The sequence below is a fragment of the Vitis vinifera genome, chromosome 16 (genome assembly GCF_030704535.1).
Source record: "Vitis vinifera cultivar Pinot Noir 40024 chromosome 16, ASM3070453v1".
Taxonomy (NCBI): Eukaryota; Viridiplantae; Streptophyta; class Magnoliopsida; order Vitales; family Vitaceae; genus Vitis; species Vitis vinifera.
Genome location: NC_081820.1, coordinates 26,200,845 through 26,213,737, shown reverse-complemented (window position 1 = coordinate 26,213,737; position 12,893 = coordinate 26,200,845). Strand labels below are relative to the sequence as shown.

Below are 12,893 nucleotides of genomic sequence, written 5' to 3'. Positions count from 1 at the left end.
TCTGTTTTGAGAGTCATGGTAATAATAGATAGAACCAAGTTTCTACAAATGCTTGATTGAAACTCACATGTAAATGTTTACAAGTAATTTAGAAGCATAAAATCCATCAAGAACCAACATGAACCAGCAATAATATTTCACCAAAGACAGTATAATGGCAACATAGCAAAACCCAGATCGCAAATTCAAAGCAGAAGAAACTGTATCAAGTTACCCACAAGAAAAGGCCCCCTTGATTTTTAGCTGCTTAATGCAGAAAACAATTACATCCAGGGAAATTGATTCTTGAACAAAAAATTACAATGCCCTGGTCAGGTGACCAAAGGTCGTCTTTCTTTCGCTAGACATGTTTTATCATGAGTTTCCTGAGAAAACACAGTTTCTTATTCCAGGAGTTAAGGGGGAAAAATGATATGGAAATTCAAAACTACATTGTGCTTCAACTTCAGCCAAGATCAGGAGCACCCAGCTGCAAAAAGGTGATTAAAGAAATGATAAACACCCACTTTGATCTAATGGCTAAAGGGTTCATGAAATAGTTAGATTTGGGTCTCTTTTTCTTTTTCTTTACAAGCATGCAGATTTAAATGGTAGAAAACGCATTTTCGAACTGATAACAATTTATACTTTTAATGGCTATCTAAACTCATCAAATTTAATTTATAAGCTTTGAAGGGTAGTTTGAATTCCTCAATATTGGAAAGGGTACTCACCAGAATGGCCTCTATCTCTCTGTCTGAAACAGGTGTCCGTTTGGGTTGAAGAGAAGCTTTCCCTCCCATGGCAGTGTTGATGGGTGGGGCTGGAACCTCTGACGTTGAAGTGAATATTAGATGAGCATCCTCATTTGTTGGCATAGCTTTAGTTTGTGATGCAGAACGTACATTAATAAAAATCGTCATACTTAATCGATGTATAGAAAATTAAATGCAAAGCAATGCATTAATCAATAAATTGCCAGTTTGGCATGTGAATGCAGATTTAATTCAATTCAAAACTACTTCAAATATTACAACCACATGTGTAAATAAAAAAATGAATGCGAGTAACACTCTTGAGAATTGTGTTGTACAAATCAAGATGGTGTTAGCAATTGAAACCAACTGGATAATTAGACAGATTGAGATGGTGAAACCCATAAACAACAAGGTCCATCGCTACAATCCATCCATTGAAAGTGTTTATTCATTAGGATTCCAAACTGATGAGCAAAAAGATGCTTCAGGGATGCATTTCGGGGTTTCTGGTCCATCAGTTTGAAATAAAAGGCAATGAAATTGCAAAAGTACTTGACAATAAAAGCAATAACTCATAGAGAGAGAAATGAAGGCAGACAGATTGCATGGGTTACAAGCCGATCCAGTCAAGAACCAATCTAATTGGTGTCTCTTTGACCAGGACGTTGTGGGTTTACATGGATATACACTCTTATCAGCATAGGTTGGGCACTTCAAGTGCTCAATGCCAAAATGCTGCACTTCCCATTTCTCATCGTAGTTGATTGGTTTATAAGATGAGGAACGGTTAAACATATAATGTGACAGCTTCGGCACGTGTCACATTCTACAGTCAAAGGGTAGCCATGATAATTCCAAAGAAAACCATGCCTTCATCATATAACTTTATTTCCTTGTTGACCACAATAGTATTACAAGGATATAAAATACAAAGGCTAAGGAGAAGAGACAAAAGTAACTGCTAAACAGTATCAGCCACACAATCTAATCATGGAATATCAAGAACCCATCAAAAGGACTTGCATCCTTCACACCTGCATTTTGTCCCAGGGCACTTCATCTCCATACCGTAGGTGCGTGTTCTCAGAATGCTCCACAGGCACAAAGATTAGAACTTCATGAAAGGAAAGAGCATAGTAACAAGTGTTACATATACTCTACTACTAGAACCAAGATGTCCCTCAAGATTTCAAGCCATGAGAAGCTACAAAAAGAAGTGTTACATATACTCTTCTTCTTATTTATTTATTTAACATGGAATCAAACCTAGAACCTCTCCCATGTTTGTCCCCCTTGCCACCTGAGCTAGGATTCAAGGCAATGGTCAAATCATTGCCACACCCAAGCTGATTTTGAGCTTTAGTTATCCAGAATGGTGATAGATCTACACTAAGCAAATCCTTAAAGCTGGGCTACCATACAGCAATTGCCAACTCCTTCAGGCCCATACAAATTTAATAAAACCGTACAAGATGGGCTATCTAAAAAAGGCCTAATTCTTTCAACTGGGTATGGCCATAGAACTCCTCTTTTGCTATTTTGCAAAATCAAAGGCCATAATTTCCATTGAACCACACACCATTAAGCCTTTGGCCATTTTTAATTATATCATTTCTTAGTAATGCCAGGGAGATACTGTCAAATTATCTTTTAAATCATATTCCACCACATCTCATCCTTCTTGCTCCTATTGCCTTCTACTTTAACCTCCATTCCTTGCTAGTATAATCATCAGTCTTGATTACCCAATGACATACAATCTTGTCTAACCTTTTCTCTCATCTTGTCCCTGAATTTCTGACCTACCTTCTCATATACACATTCATTTCTCATCTTGCTACTCATCCACCTTAACAGGAAAGTCACTTGTTTTTCTCCAAATAGACGCTCCACTTTGCTTCTCCAACATACACAATGACATGCCATTAATACAAAATCAAAAGCATTTTTCAAATGTGGAGAGAATCAAATCAGGGAGTCTCTTTGGATTGAATAGCATGACTCATCTCAATATCCTCATTTCACATTTTTCCTTCTCTTCTTGATGAGTACCATTTAAAAATCATAAATACTACATCAATACAACAAATTCCTATCATATCATTCCAATCCACACAATTTTGCAATATGAAATTTAGCATTTGTAACCTACCATCTTTTCTATCCTTGAACCTACACATACAACACAAAATTGTCTCAAATTCAAACTAAGAGTCTTGATGAGTACCGTTCCATTATTTATTTTTTGGATGGTTTGGAAGGAATAGATTAGCCTTTAAGGGGGGGGGGGGGGGGGGGTTTAGCTATTCAGAGGTTTAAATATTCTTTTGTATGTAATACTTGGGGTTGGGCTAAATTGTATATGGAAGAGGAGCCGCACTCCCTTTTAGATTTCCTGGAGTGGCTTGCCTCCAGTTAAGGGGTGGTTTGTTTTTTTGGCTTTTTGCTTGTTTGGCCTTTGCTGCCTTGTATACGCCCTGTATACTATGGGGCTCTTTAGCCTCTTCTTATTGAATTGTGCTTGCTTATCAAAAAAAAAAAAAAATACAAAAAATTCCTATCACATCATTCCAATCCACACAATTTTGCAATATGAAATTTAGCATTTGTTACCTACCATCTTTTCTATCCTTGAGCCTACACATACAACACAAAATTGTCTCAAATTCAAACTAAGAGTCATGAATATAATTGAACTAATACCCGTTTGTTTAATTTGATAAAACAACAAAATCAAACCCCCAAAACCCTGAAAATGTCAATAAATCAGGCATTTGATCGAAGCCAAAACTGACCCACCACCTAAGACCCATTTCTTTTCTTTTCTTTAAAAATTGCACACTGAAAAGGAAAACCCATTGGTTAACTTGACAAACCAAGAAAACGGAAACCTAAAAATTATCAATATATCAGGCCTTTGATCCAAATCATGATTAACCCATTCCTAAACCCAATTCTTTTGGTTCCTCAAGCATTGCATACTGAAAAGGAAAACCCATATCCTAATTTTGATAAGACAAAAACGAAACCCAAAACCCTGACAATTTCAAGACATCATGCACTTGATCCGAAACAAAATCGACCCAGATTTTCTTTGGTTCTATAAACACTGCCCACTGAAAAGATCAAAGAAAAAAGCCACTGACACAAACCCAACCAGAATATGTTAAGAGGAAACATAAATTACAAAAAAAGAAAAAGAAAAAGAAAAAGCAAGAGACATATCAAAAGAATTGATACAGATTGATGTGTATGATATACAGAGAGAAGAGAGAGGAGGGAGGGAAAGAGAGAGACCTGAGGCTGAGGATTTAGGGTGTCTTTGTGGGAATTTAATGCGTGGGATTCTCTTCATCACCTGCCCAGCTCCACCCATTTCTCTGTGTACGTCTCTCTCTCTTCTTTGTCAATTTGGGCGTTTACAGCCTGACAGGAGCCCAACTATCTGAATGACGAAATCCCCTAATGGTCGTTAATAACTAATAACCCATCTTTTATTTTTCTTTTTCCCACGCTGTGGGTCTCCAACTCTCAAATTATGGAATTTCTTAACAATTTTTTTTATAAATTTATTTGAAATAAAAAATATTTTTAATCCATTTTTTAATATTTAAAAATATTTTTTATCTTTAATATTTTATTTTTAATTATTCTCATATTTATATAATTATATTTTAGAAAACCCCTAATAATAAAAAAAATTATTTAGTGTTATCAAACATTTTTTTAAATTTATTTTTTTCTAAAAAAATTGAGAAAACTGGCCAAACAGGCTCAAAGGATTCGGGAGATGCCCAAGCCCATAAGCAAATTTCATAAAACCATGGGCGGCACAATGTTCCAACAATCCATATCACTGACACAATCTACTCCGTGATTGCAACGTGGCTTCTAAAGGAACAACCACGTGGCTCTCCTATTGCCACGTTGCATGGATCACCCACGCCAGACCTCCATTCTAATGCAAACCACCTCTTTATATCTAAATCCAAGGGTCAGCTTTCAGTCTCCTGTAAATTCAGTTCGGTATAAGTGACCACGCTCTACGATCCCTCTCCTTCCTTTATAACTGAAGCGGTAGGGTGTACTGGAGACCAAGAGAAGATGTCGAGCAATCTGAGCCGTGTATTCTCATCGTTGATCGATCTCTCCGCACCGAGGCTAGGGTTAGCGTGTGCGAGATCCAGATGTGGATCCGAGTCACTGACTCACTCCAACACATCGAGGCGACTCTTCTGCTCTTCAGCTCAGCAACCGCAACACCGCGAAAAGCAAGAAGAAGAGGAAGAGGTCTCTCCCTTCTCGGGAAACAAACAGAGTCCTGACGGCGAAAATGGAGAAGAAGTGGAAGAAGAAGATGAAGGAGGGGGCGGCGTTCACGTTAACGAACAAACCGGCGAGATCGGAGGGCCGAAAGGACCGGAGCCAACTCGGTACGGCGACTGGGAGCGGAACGGTCGGTGTTCCGATTTCTGAGACCGGTATAGTTACCCACCAGCGAGAATATACCCTCAAAGCGAGGTTAGGCTTGTCGGTAATTCATTTTTCTATCAAAAAAAAAAAAAAAAAGAAGTTTCTGAAAAATAAAATTAATTAGATGAGAAGTATAATTACTGTTTAGTATTTTCTTAAATATTGTTGTACCCAAAACGATGCGTTTTAGGCCGGGCCGTGTTTTGGTTATGGGCCTGAATCTTCAGGCTTTCAGCTCAATATCCCTCAATTTCTCTTTTAACATTTATTTATTTTTCAATTAGAGGTGAAAGTGAATATAAATTTGTTGTCTTCTTCGCTAAATCTGACTTTACTTTCCCACCATCCGATTTTAGTTTCCCTTTCCTTTCTTAAATCAGAATTAAATTTAATCTTAAGATACTATTGTCATATTAAGTTGGAAACGAAATTTATTGTTGAAGAAGTTGTAAATCGTTGGTTATATAATGCAGAATTAAAGGGAAGAATATCAGAAAATCAGTAAGAATATAATGCAGAATTAAAGGGAGGAATAACAAAAAAATCAATAAGAAATAAGTGGAATTTTGTTTTTTGAATAAATATTTAAAAAAAATAATAAATCTATCATGTAGAGACGTGGGAGAGACAGAAAGAGTAAGGGACAAGAAAACATGAAAATGCAATAAAAGAACATTTTCTTAGAAAACACTATCAAAAGCCAGACACAAAACATTCAACAATATGGAGGAAGAAAGGAGAGCCATATAGTGAAAGGGAAAGTAATGAAAATGTCACAACTTTCTAGTAAGAGTGAGTTTTGAAGGAAGATGGGGGGCAAAATTCATTTTTTATTTATTTATTTGAAATGAAAAGAAATGAAGTGAGTGAGTACTGAAGGAAGAGGAAGAAGAGGGGGTCAAATTCATTTATTTATTTGAGAAGAAAAGAAATGAAGTGGGGATAGAAAGAGATTAGGGGGGGCATTTAGCATTTCTCTTTATTATGGATGCATTGTTTGATGCTGCAATCAATGCAAAGCATATGGATCCATAAAAGAAGCAAATGTCATCCAAAACAAGCATGCATTGATCAAATCAAGATTGGCATGAAATCACGAGTTGTATTTCAACTTGGTTGACCCTAAATATGTAGCCCCTTGCTTCCCATGACATGATGACATGATGACATTATGAGTAATATTTTATAAAATTAAGGGTATTTATGTATTGTGTTTTGTCGGAAAATATGTTTGGATAGTTTGATTTTGAAACTGACATTATATTCCGACTGTATTATTGGATAATACTATTTTTCGACAAGACACAATGCATAAATGCTCTTAATTTTATAAAATTTATGAGTATGCCATTGTGTCGATTAGATAATTATGAGTTAATGCAAAGAGAGTTTGTTAGGAATGCTAGAATCACATGTTTCTAGCATGGAAGGCTTTTTAAAGGATAAGGAATGTATAATTATGAGTTAATGTAAAGAGAGTTTGTTAGGAATGCTAGAATCACATGTTTCTAGCATGGAAGGCTTTTTAAAGGGTAAGGAATGTGGTTCGGTTTTGATTTTCTATAACTAATAAGCCAAATCAAACTTATATTTCTAAACCTAATTACTTGACATACCAATTATGGTTTCAAATTACGAAGGACTTAGCTTTGTGATGGTTGTGGCATTGTGGGGATAGAACCCTATAGGATACTTTTGCTATGTGGAACAATTTAAAAGTAAAGTTAATTGTATTAGATTTTGGGTATTGGCATTTCAAATGTGTTGTTAAGAGTAGATGGTTGGATTCTAAAATAGAAATCAATTTGGTATTTGGCTGATAATGCACATGTTCAAATTATTTGACAAGCTTGAGTTTGGGACAACCAAAAGGAGTTGAACCTGAGGCCAATTGAACTTGGGTTATGCCTTAGATATATTTGAATCGAGCATATGTTGGGCCTTGATCTAAGTATAATCATGCAAAATACTAAGTAATTAATTTGGCTTGACATGTTTGTGTGCTTAGCTGGAACTGTGTAGACTAGAATATGGTTCTCATACTATTGATGTTTTGGTGTCACTAGTTTCAAGGATAAACCTGACTCTATCTATTCATTCCACTAGAAAATGATACAAGTTAATGTTGTTATGTTAATGGATGCTAAATGCAATTTCCATTGGTTTGATGATTTGATCTAGAAGTTTTGTACTAAAATCTTAAAGGTTGGAATGCAAAAATACTTGTTTTTATCAATTTTGAACTACTTGTTTAACATTGATATGTAGTTGTTGATGAGTTTGGCTTCTATCTAGTGAATGCCATTACTGTCCATGCATCTTCTTCTCATGACCAGAAAAGGGATTAGGACTTGTAATTCAATGGATTCAAATTGATTGAAGACTGCAAATTTGGTTGGTACAAGTTTGATTTATTAGATACATGCATGTATTCACTACAATTAGTTTCGTTGCTTTCATTGATATAGTGGCATGTATGTAATAATTTATAAAATTAAGGGTATTTATGCATTGTGCTTTGTTAGAGAGCTTGGTCCGATGATATAACATTATACATGTTGTATTGGATCATGGAATTCTCAAGACAAAATGCAATACATAAATGCTCTTAATTTTATAAATAATTATAAAATTTGCCATTGTGTCTATTAAATAAGTATGACATACTTGTAAAAATTGCAAGTATGTCATGTTATGAAATGTACTTGCAACAATAATTTGAAAATAGAATAATAAATAAAGCAATGTGGTAAAAGTACTTGTATGGTAAAAATCCTTCATATTATGAGGGAAACCTTTATGGGGTAAGACTGAAAACAATTTTTAGTAAGAACACAAAATAATTACAACCTCTTTCTTAATTAGGAGGAGGAAATATTTTGTGAAAAGAGGAAAAAGATAAAAGCTTATAAAAGAATGGAAGCTTTGAGATGCTTAGAGTAGGAGGTGAAAATATATTATATATAGTCTAAGGAAACTCCCTTCTGTTGTTCCCTAACCAATGTGGGATGACGTCAAACTTAACATTCTCCCATTTGAAGTTATTTTTCTATATCTTGCTTTATCACTTGTTGCTTATGTTACTATCAATCCATAAGAGTATCTGCATCAACTGGATTTGTCAATATTAATTGGTTTTGTCAAAGCATTTGCTAGATGTCTTTTGTATGAATCTTTGGCATGTTCATAGTTCCTTTTTCTACACTTGAACAAAATGATACTGACCTCCTATGTGTCCTAGAATGAAAGACTAGATTCCTAGCAAGGTGCAAGGTACTTTGATTGTCACATAATAATGAAATTCTCTTGTTTGTGCCCAAGCTTCTCTAATAACCTTTTGATCCAGATAGCTGTCTTGCAAGCCTGTGTAATTGCTATATACTCTACTTCTATTGTAGATAAAACCACAACAGTTGGGAGTTTTGAAACCTAGCTCATAGCTCCTCTTGTAAGTGTGAACACAACTTGTAGTAGACTTCTTCTTATTGGGATTATTTGCAAAGTCTGAATCAATATATCCTTTGACGCTGAATTTTGATCCTCCAAAATATAATGCAGCATTTGAGGTCCCTTTGATGTATCTAAGTATCCTCTTAACTATATTCTAATGTTCTCTCCTTGGATTTGCCATGAATTGACTTATCGCTCCCATTGCTTGGTCTTGTACAAATCATTGTTAATATTTAAGTTTCCCATTGCTGATGCATACAATGTTCGAGATAGTTCCATCCTTTTTGCTTCATTACAAGGACTCTCTCTTAAGGATAATTTGTAATTCACAAGAAGTGGAATAGAAATTGACTTACAACGATGCATGTTGAAGTGACATAAAATTTTCTTCAAATAGTTTTTCCTATGAAAGCCAGATCTTCCTGCTTTGTCTAACTTAGTGAATGTGCATTCCTAGAATCTTGTTTGCTGGTCCTAAATCCTTCATCTCCAACATCCTAACCAATTGTGCCTTCAATTATGAGATTCAATCTCTTGTACCAACCAAGTGTGCAATGAGGGAACATAGGATGAGGGAAGGTAATCACTGGAAAATATGTGCTAAGATGGTAAAATGGAGGGTCTACACCATGTTGTTATTGAGTCAATTAACCAAACTTCAACAAATCTTCTTTTGCCTTTTGAAACGGTTGTTGCTTCGCTATACAATATTGTGCTTTTGAAGTCCTTGCTACACAAGTTGGAGTAATTGATGACATAGATTCTTTCCCTTTCATGTTTCTCTTTCACTTTCATTGTAGTGCCAACACTCCTTTTCCACATGCCCTTGCTTTTCATAGTGATTGTATTTAACTTTCGTCTTATCTTGGGACTTTGGCTTATTCTGCTTGTGACTTTCACTAGAACCATGTTCTCTTGATCTTCCTCTGGCAATAATTAGAGCGTTAGTTTGCTGAGAAGGTGATATTTTGTTTTCCTTGTTTTTGCGCCTAATTTCTTCCTCAAATGTAGTAGCTACAACATCATTAAAGATTAGCATTGTCTCCCAAGCACCATTGACAACGTTTATGATGAGATGATCATATGAATCAAGTAGACTTTGGAGTAGAAGTTCAACACATTCCTTCTCTTCTATGTTATGTTCCATAGCTGAAAATTTAGAGAATAGAGTCTTTAGGGTGTTGATGTGTTCAATCATCAGGGTAGAATTTGATCCAAAGAGTGTAGAGTCTTCTCTTCAAGAAGATTTTGTTGTGTAACGACTTAAACTTCATATAATTTTGTCAAAGAATCTTAAATTTTGTTTGCCTTTTATAATATTAAGATACTTGATGGTATATCATTTACTACTAAATGCAAGCTTGAAACATCTCCATTCATTTGCTTCCCACCTTTTGTCTTCAACCTTTTTTGGTCTTTCATGCTTCTAAGCAATTTTCCTTAAGGTGATTTTCATTTTCATTTTCCACAACCCAAAATTGCTGCCATTGAACTTTTCTATTTCAAATTTTGTTGCTATTTGTTTCACTTTTACAATGAACAGTAACCCAAAATAGTAGTATGTGCTGATGTGTTAAGTACACAAGGAAAGTTCCTAGGAAAGTGGTGAGGTCACAATAGTCTTACTTAAAACCCGCTTTCCTTAGGCTCTTATCGCCCTTTTGATAGAATTTTCCTAGATAGTACTTACCAAACATGTAGCCATTCACAGTTTAGCCTTAGCTCTGATACCATTTTTATGAAATGTGCCTGTAACAATAATTTGAAAATAGAATAATAAAAGGTAATAGAACAATAAATTTGCAAAGTTCTTTCTCAAAAAATGTGGGGTCAGTTTCATAAAATGTTTTCTCAAAACTTTAGGCCAAAGTCATATGATTATAATGATTATATTGACGCTTGGTACTATATCTTTTCCTTTCGCCCTTTTGATTACTCTGTTCACATACTTGGAAATGTAAGCTTCAAATAATAATATTGACTATCCTTTCCCAGAAGTCAATATGTTTCAAAAAGGACAAGCTTGGAAAACGTCAAACAAAACAAATGGCTGACCAAACGGTAACTAAGGGCTGATCAACGCTAATAGTTTGGATTTAAAATAGATAAACATAAAATAAAATGACAAATTCAATTTGAAAACTAACTAACATGGTTCTAATACCAATAATGAAAGGATCATTGGATGGTAAGAAAATAAAAGAAAGAAGAACACTTCAATTTGAATATCGATAAGAACTTTGAAGAAATCTCCCAGTTTATTCTGGAGGAGTCACAATGGTCTCGCTTAAAGCTCAGATAACTTTGATAGAGCTTCTAGAAAGTTTAGACATTCAAAGAGGTTCTTTTGATGCAGTGTGTAAAACTTAAAGATTAGTTGAATTTGAATTTGAAAATGTCATTCAAATAATAAAATAATTACAAAAAGACTTTGAAAGATAAACTTATAATATTTGAAGAGAACTTTTAGAGCTTTGAGCTTTCTCAATTACAAGACTTTCTCTTAGAAGGATATCTTACTTTTTCTCTCTTAAATCACTCCTGAAAATTTTTCGATGTCTTATAATGAGAATTGAGGGCCTTATATAGGCTTTGAGGATGCATTTGAAATCCTTTGAAGTCCGTGGTTTGAAGAGCTTTGGAATCCACTAAAAGTAATTTGTTCTTTTGTGTAGGTTTCTTTCAAATTTGAAAACTGGTTTGAAGCCCACCGATTTGAACCATAGTTTTGAAGAGTGGTATTGATGACTCACCATCAGCTTTCACCATCAGCTTTCACCATCAACCCACCTGAATTTGAAAATGTTGGAGTCCGCAACAGGAAATCAAGAACAATCCCTTGTTATGCTTCAAATAATAATATTGACTACCCTTGTTGAGGGCTCGCGTTACCGAGACCACTGCAACTGCTTGATGGATGCGCCTCCTCAACTGAAGATAATATTTCCTTTCTTTGACCTGCAAAAGATGTCCGGACAGGGGGTCTAGACACACCCTTTGATGGTTTTGTTAGTTTTGCTTTCTAACATTTTGATGTTCTCTCTTGGGCCCTTCTCCTTAGGAATGCTTACCTTTTTTGACTGTGTGAGAGCCTTTTATAGTGCCAGGAGCTTTGTCCCCTTTAATGGTGGGAAAACTTTTTGGCTTGTCATGATGGTGCTTAGATGGTGGCAAAGCCATCATTATCCTACAGGTGACTGTCAGAGATTGTGGGAGGGATGATTTGCCGCCATCCTTGTCTTTTTGCTCTGTAGGTTGCAGGGCAGGTGGTGGCAGGTCGCCTGAAGTGACCCAGGAAGGTCCCGTCGAGCATGCTTTTGGTAAAATGAATAATGATTGACTGCGAGACGCGGTCAAGACTCTTGTTTGAGATGTTATCCATTGAGTCCGGATAGGACATCTAGACAGGGGAGGTGTGTCAGTCCCATGGTAGTCCGGATGAAGGGTTGGACATGCCACGTGTCCAATGGAGGAGTGCTTTGTGAGGCTGCCACGTGTTCATTTAGGGGTGGTCCTTACAACCCTTTCCCAAAAGTCAATATGTTTCAAAAAGGTAAAAAATTCAAAAAACATCTCAAAATGCTTAAGAAAAAAGCTTCAGAAACTTTGTCTCAATTTTCTGACTTTAGTTCTGATGATGATGATGCTGCATCCTCTACTTTCTTAGGGGATCTTAATGAAGACGTGTTATGGATTGCCATACACACCCTTGGATTAACGTCTCCAAGCCTTCTTCAAAATCCGTCTGTGAAGATCTTAAAAAATGGCATCTTGGCCTTCGTGTTCGACCAACGGTCAAAAATATTGCTTTTGGCTATACTTCGGATATCGTGGCAAGATCTTAAAGGATCTCAAGTTTTTCAAAGAATCAAGGACTCGTTCTTGATTTCTTGTTGCGGACACCAATATTTTCAAATCCGGGTGGGCTGATGGTGAGTCATTAATACCACTCTTCAAAATTGTGGTTCAAATCGGTGAACTTCAACCCACTTTTCAAATTCAAAGGACACTTGCACCAAAAAGACAAATTACTTTTGGTAGGTTTCAAAGCTCTTCAAATCCATGGACTTTAAAGGATTTCAGATTCGTCCTTAAAGCCTACATAAGACCCTTAATTCTCATTGTAAGGCATTGAAAAATTTTCAGGAGTGATATTGAGAGAGAAAAAGTAAAATATCCCTTTAAAAGAAAGCCTTGTAATTGAGAAAGCTCAAAGCTCTCAAAATTTTCTTT

General features: G+C 35.7%; 2 protein-coding genes and 1 non-coding gene across 3 annotated transcripts; 2 read left to right on the top strand and 1 right to left on the bottom strand.

Moving 5' to 3' along the window:
- Positions 1-106: 106 nt before the first annotated feature.
- Positions 107-4,566, bottom strand: LOC100265804 (uncharacterized). The gene is made up of 3 exons (XM_002264475.4): positions 4,035-4,566; positions 714-859; positions 107-469 (listed from the first exon to the last, which is right to left on the bottom strand). The coding sequence occupies exons 1-3, from the start codon at positions 4,111-4,113 to the stop codon at positions 446-448; spliced, it is 249 nt and encodes an 82-aa protein (XP_002264511.1). The 5' UTR covers positions 4,114-4,566; the 3' UTR covers positions 107-445.
- Positions 4,567-4,712: 146 nt separating this feature from the next.
- LOC100252005 (uncharacterized) lies at positions 4,713-5,534 on the top strand. The gene has a single exon (XM_003634121.4). The coding sequence runs from the start codon at positions 4,842-4,844 to the stop codon at positions 5,211-5,213; it is 372 nt and encodes a 123-aa protein (XP_003634169.1). The 5' UTR covers positions 4,713-4,841; the 3' UTR covers positions 5,214-5,534.
- An 832-nt stretch (positions 5,535-6,366) lies between these two features.
- On the top strand, positions 6,367-6,568 carry MIR3637 (microRNA MIR3637). Its single transcript, NR_127890.1, has one exon. It is a non-coding gene; the product is annotated as a microRNA MIR3637 (primary transcript).
- The last annotated feature ends 6,325 nt before the right edge of the window (positions 6,569-12,893 follow it).

Bases quoted from the DNA above. Each gene is read 5' to 3' on its own strand.
- LOC100265804 (XM_002264475.4), bottom strand. From the start codon at position 4,113: ATGGGTGGAGCTGGGCAGGTGATGAAGAGAATCCCACGCATTAAATTC. The intron at 860-4,034 runs GTCTCTCTCTTT...CACAAACTAAAG, and splicing joins CCCTAAATCCTCAGCCTCAG to CTATGCCAACAAATGAGGAT. The intron at 470-713 runs GTGAGTACCCTT...ACCTTTTTGCAG, and splicing joins GAGAGATAGAGGCCATTCTG to CTGGGTGCTCCTGATCTTGG.
- LOC100252005 (XM_003634121.4), top strand. From the start codon at position 4,842: ATGTCGAGCAATCTGAGCCGTGTATTCTCATCGTTGATCGATCTCTCC.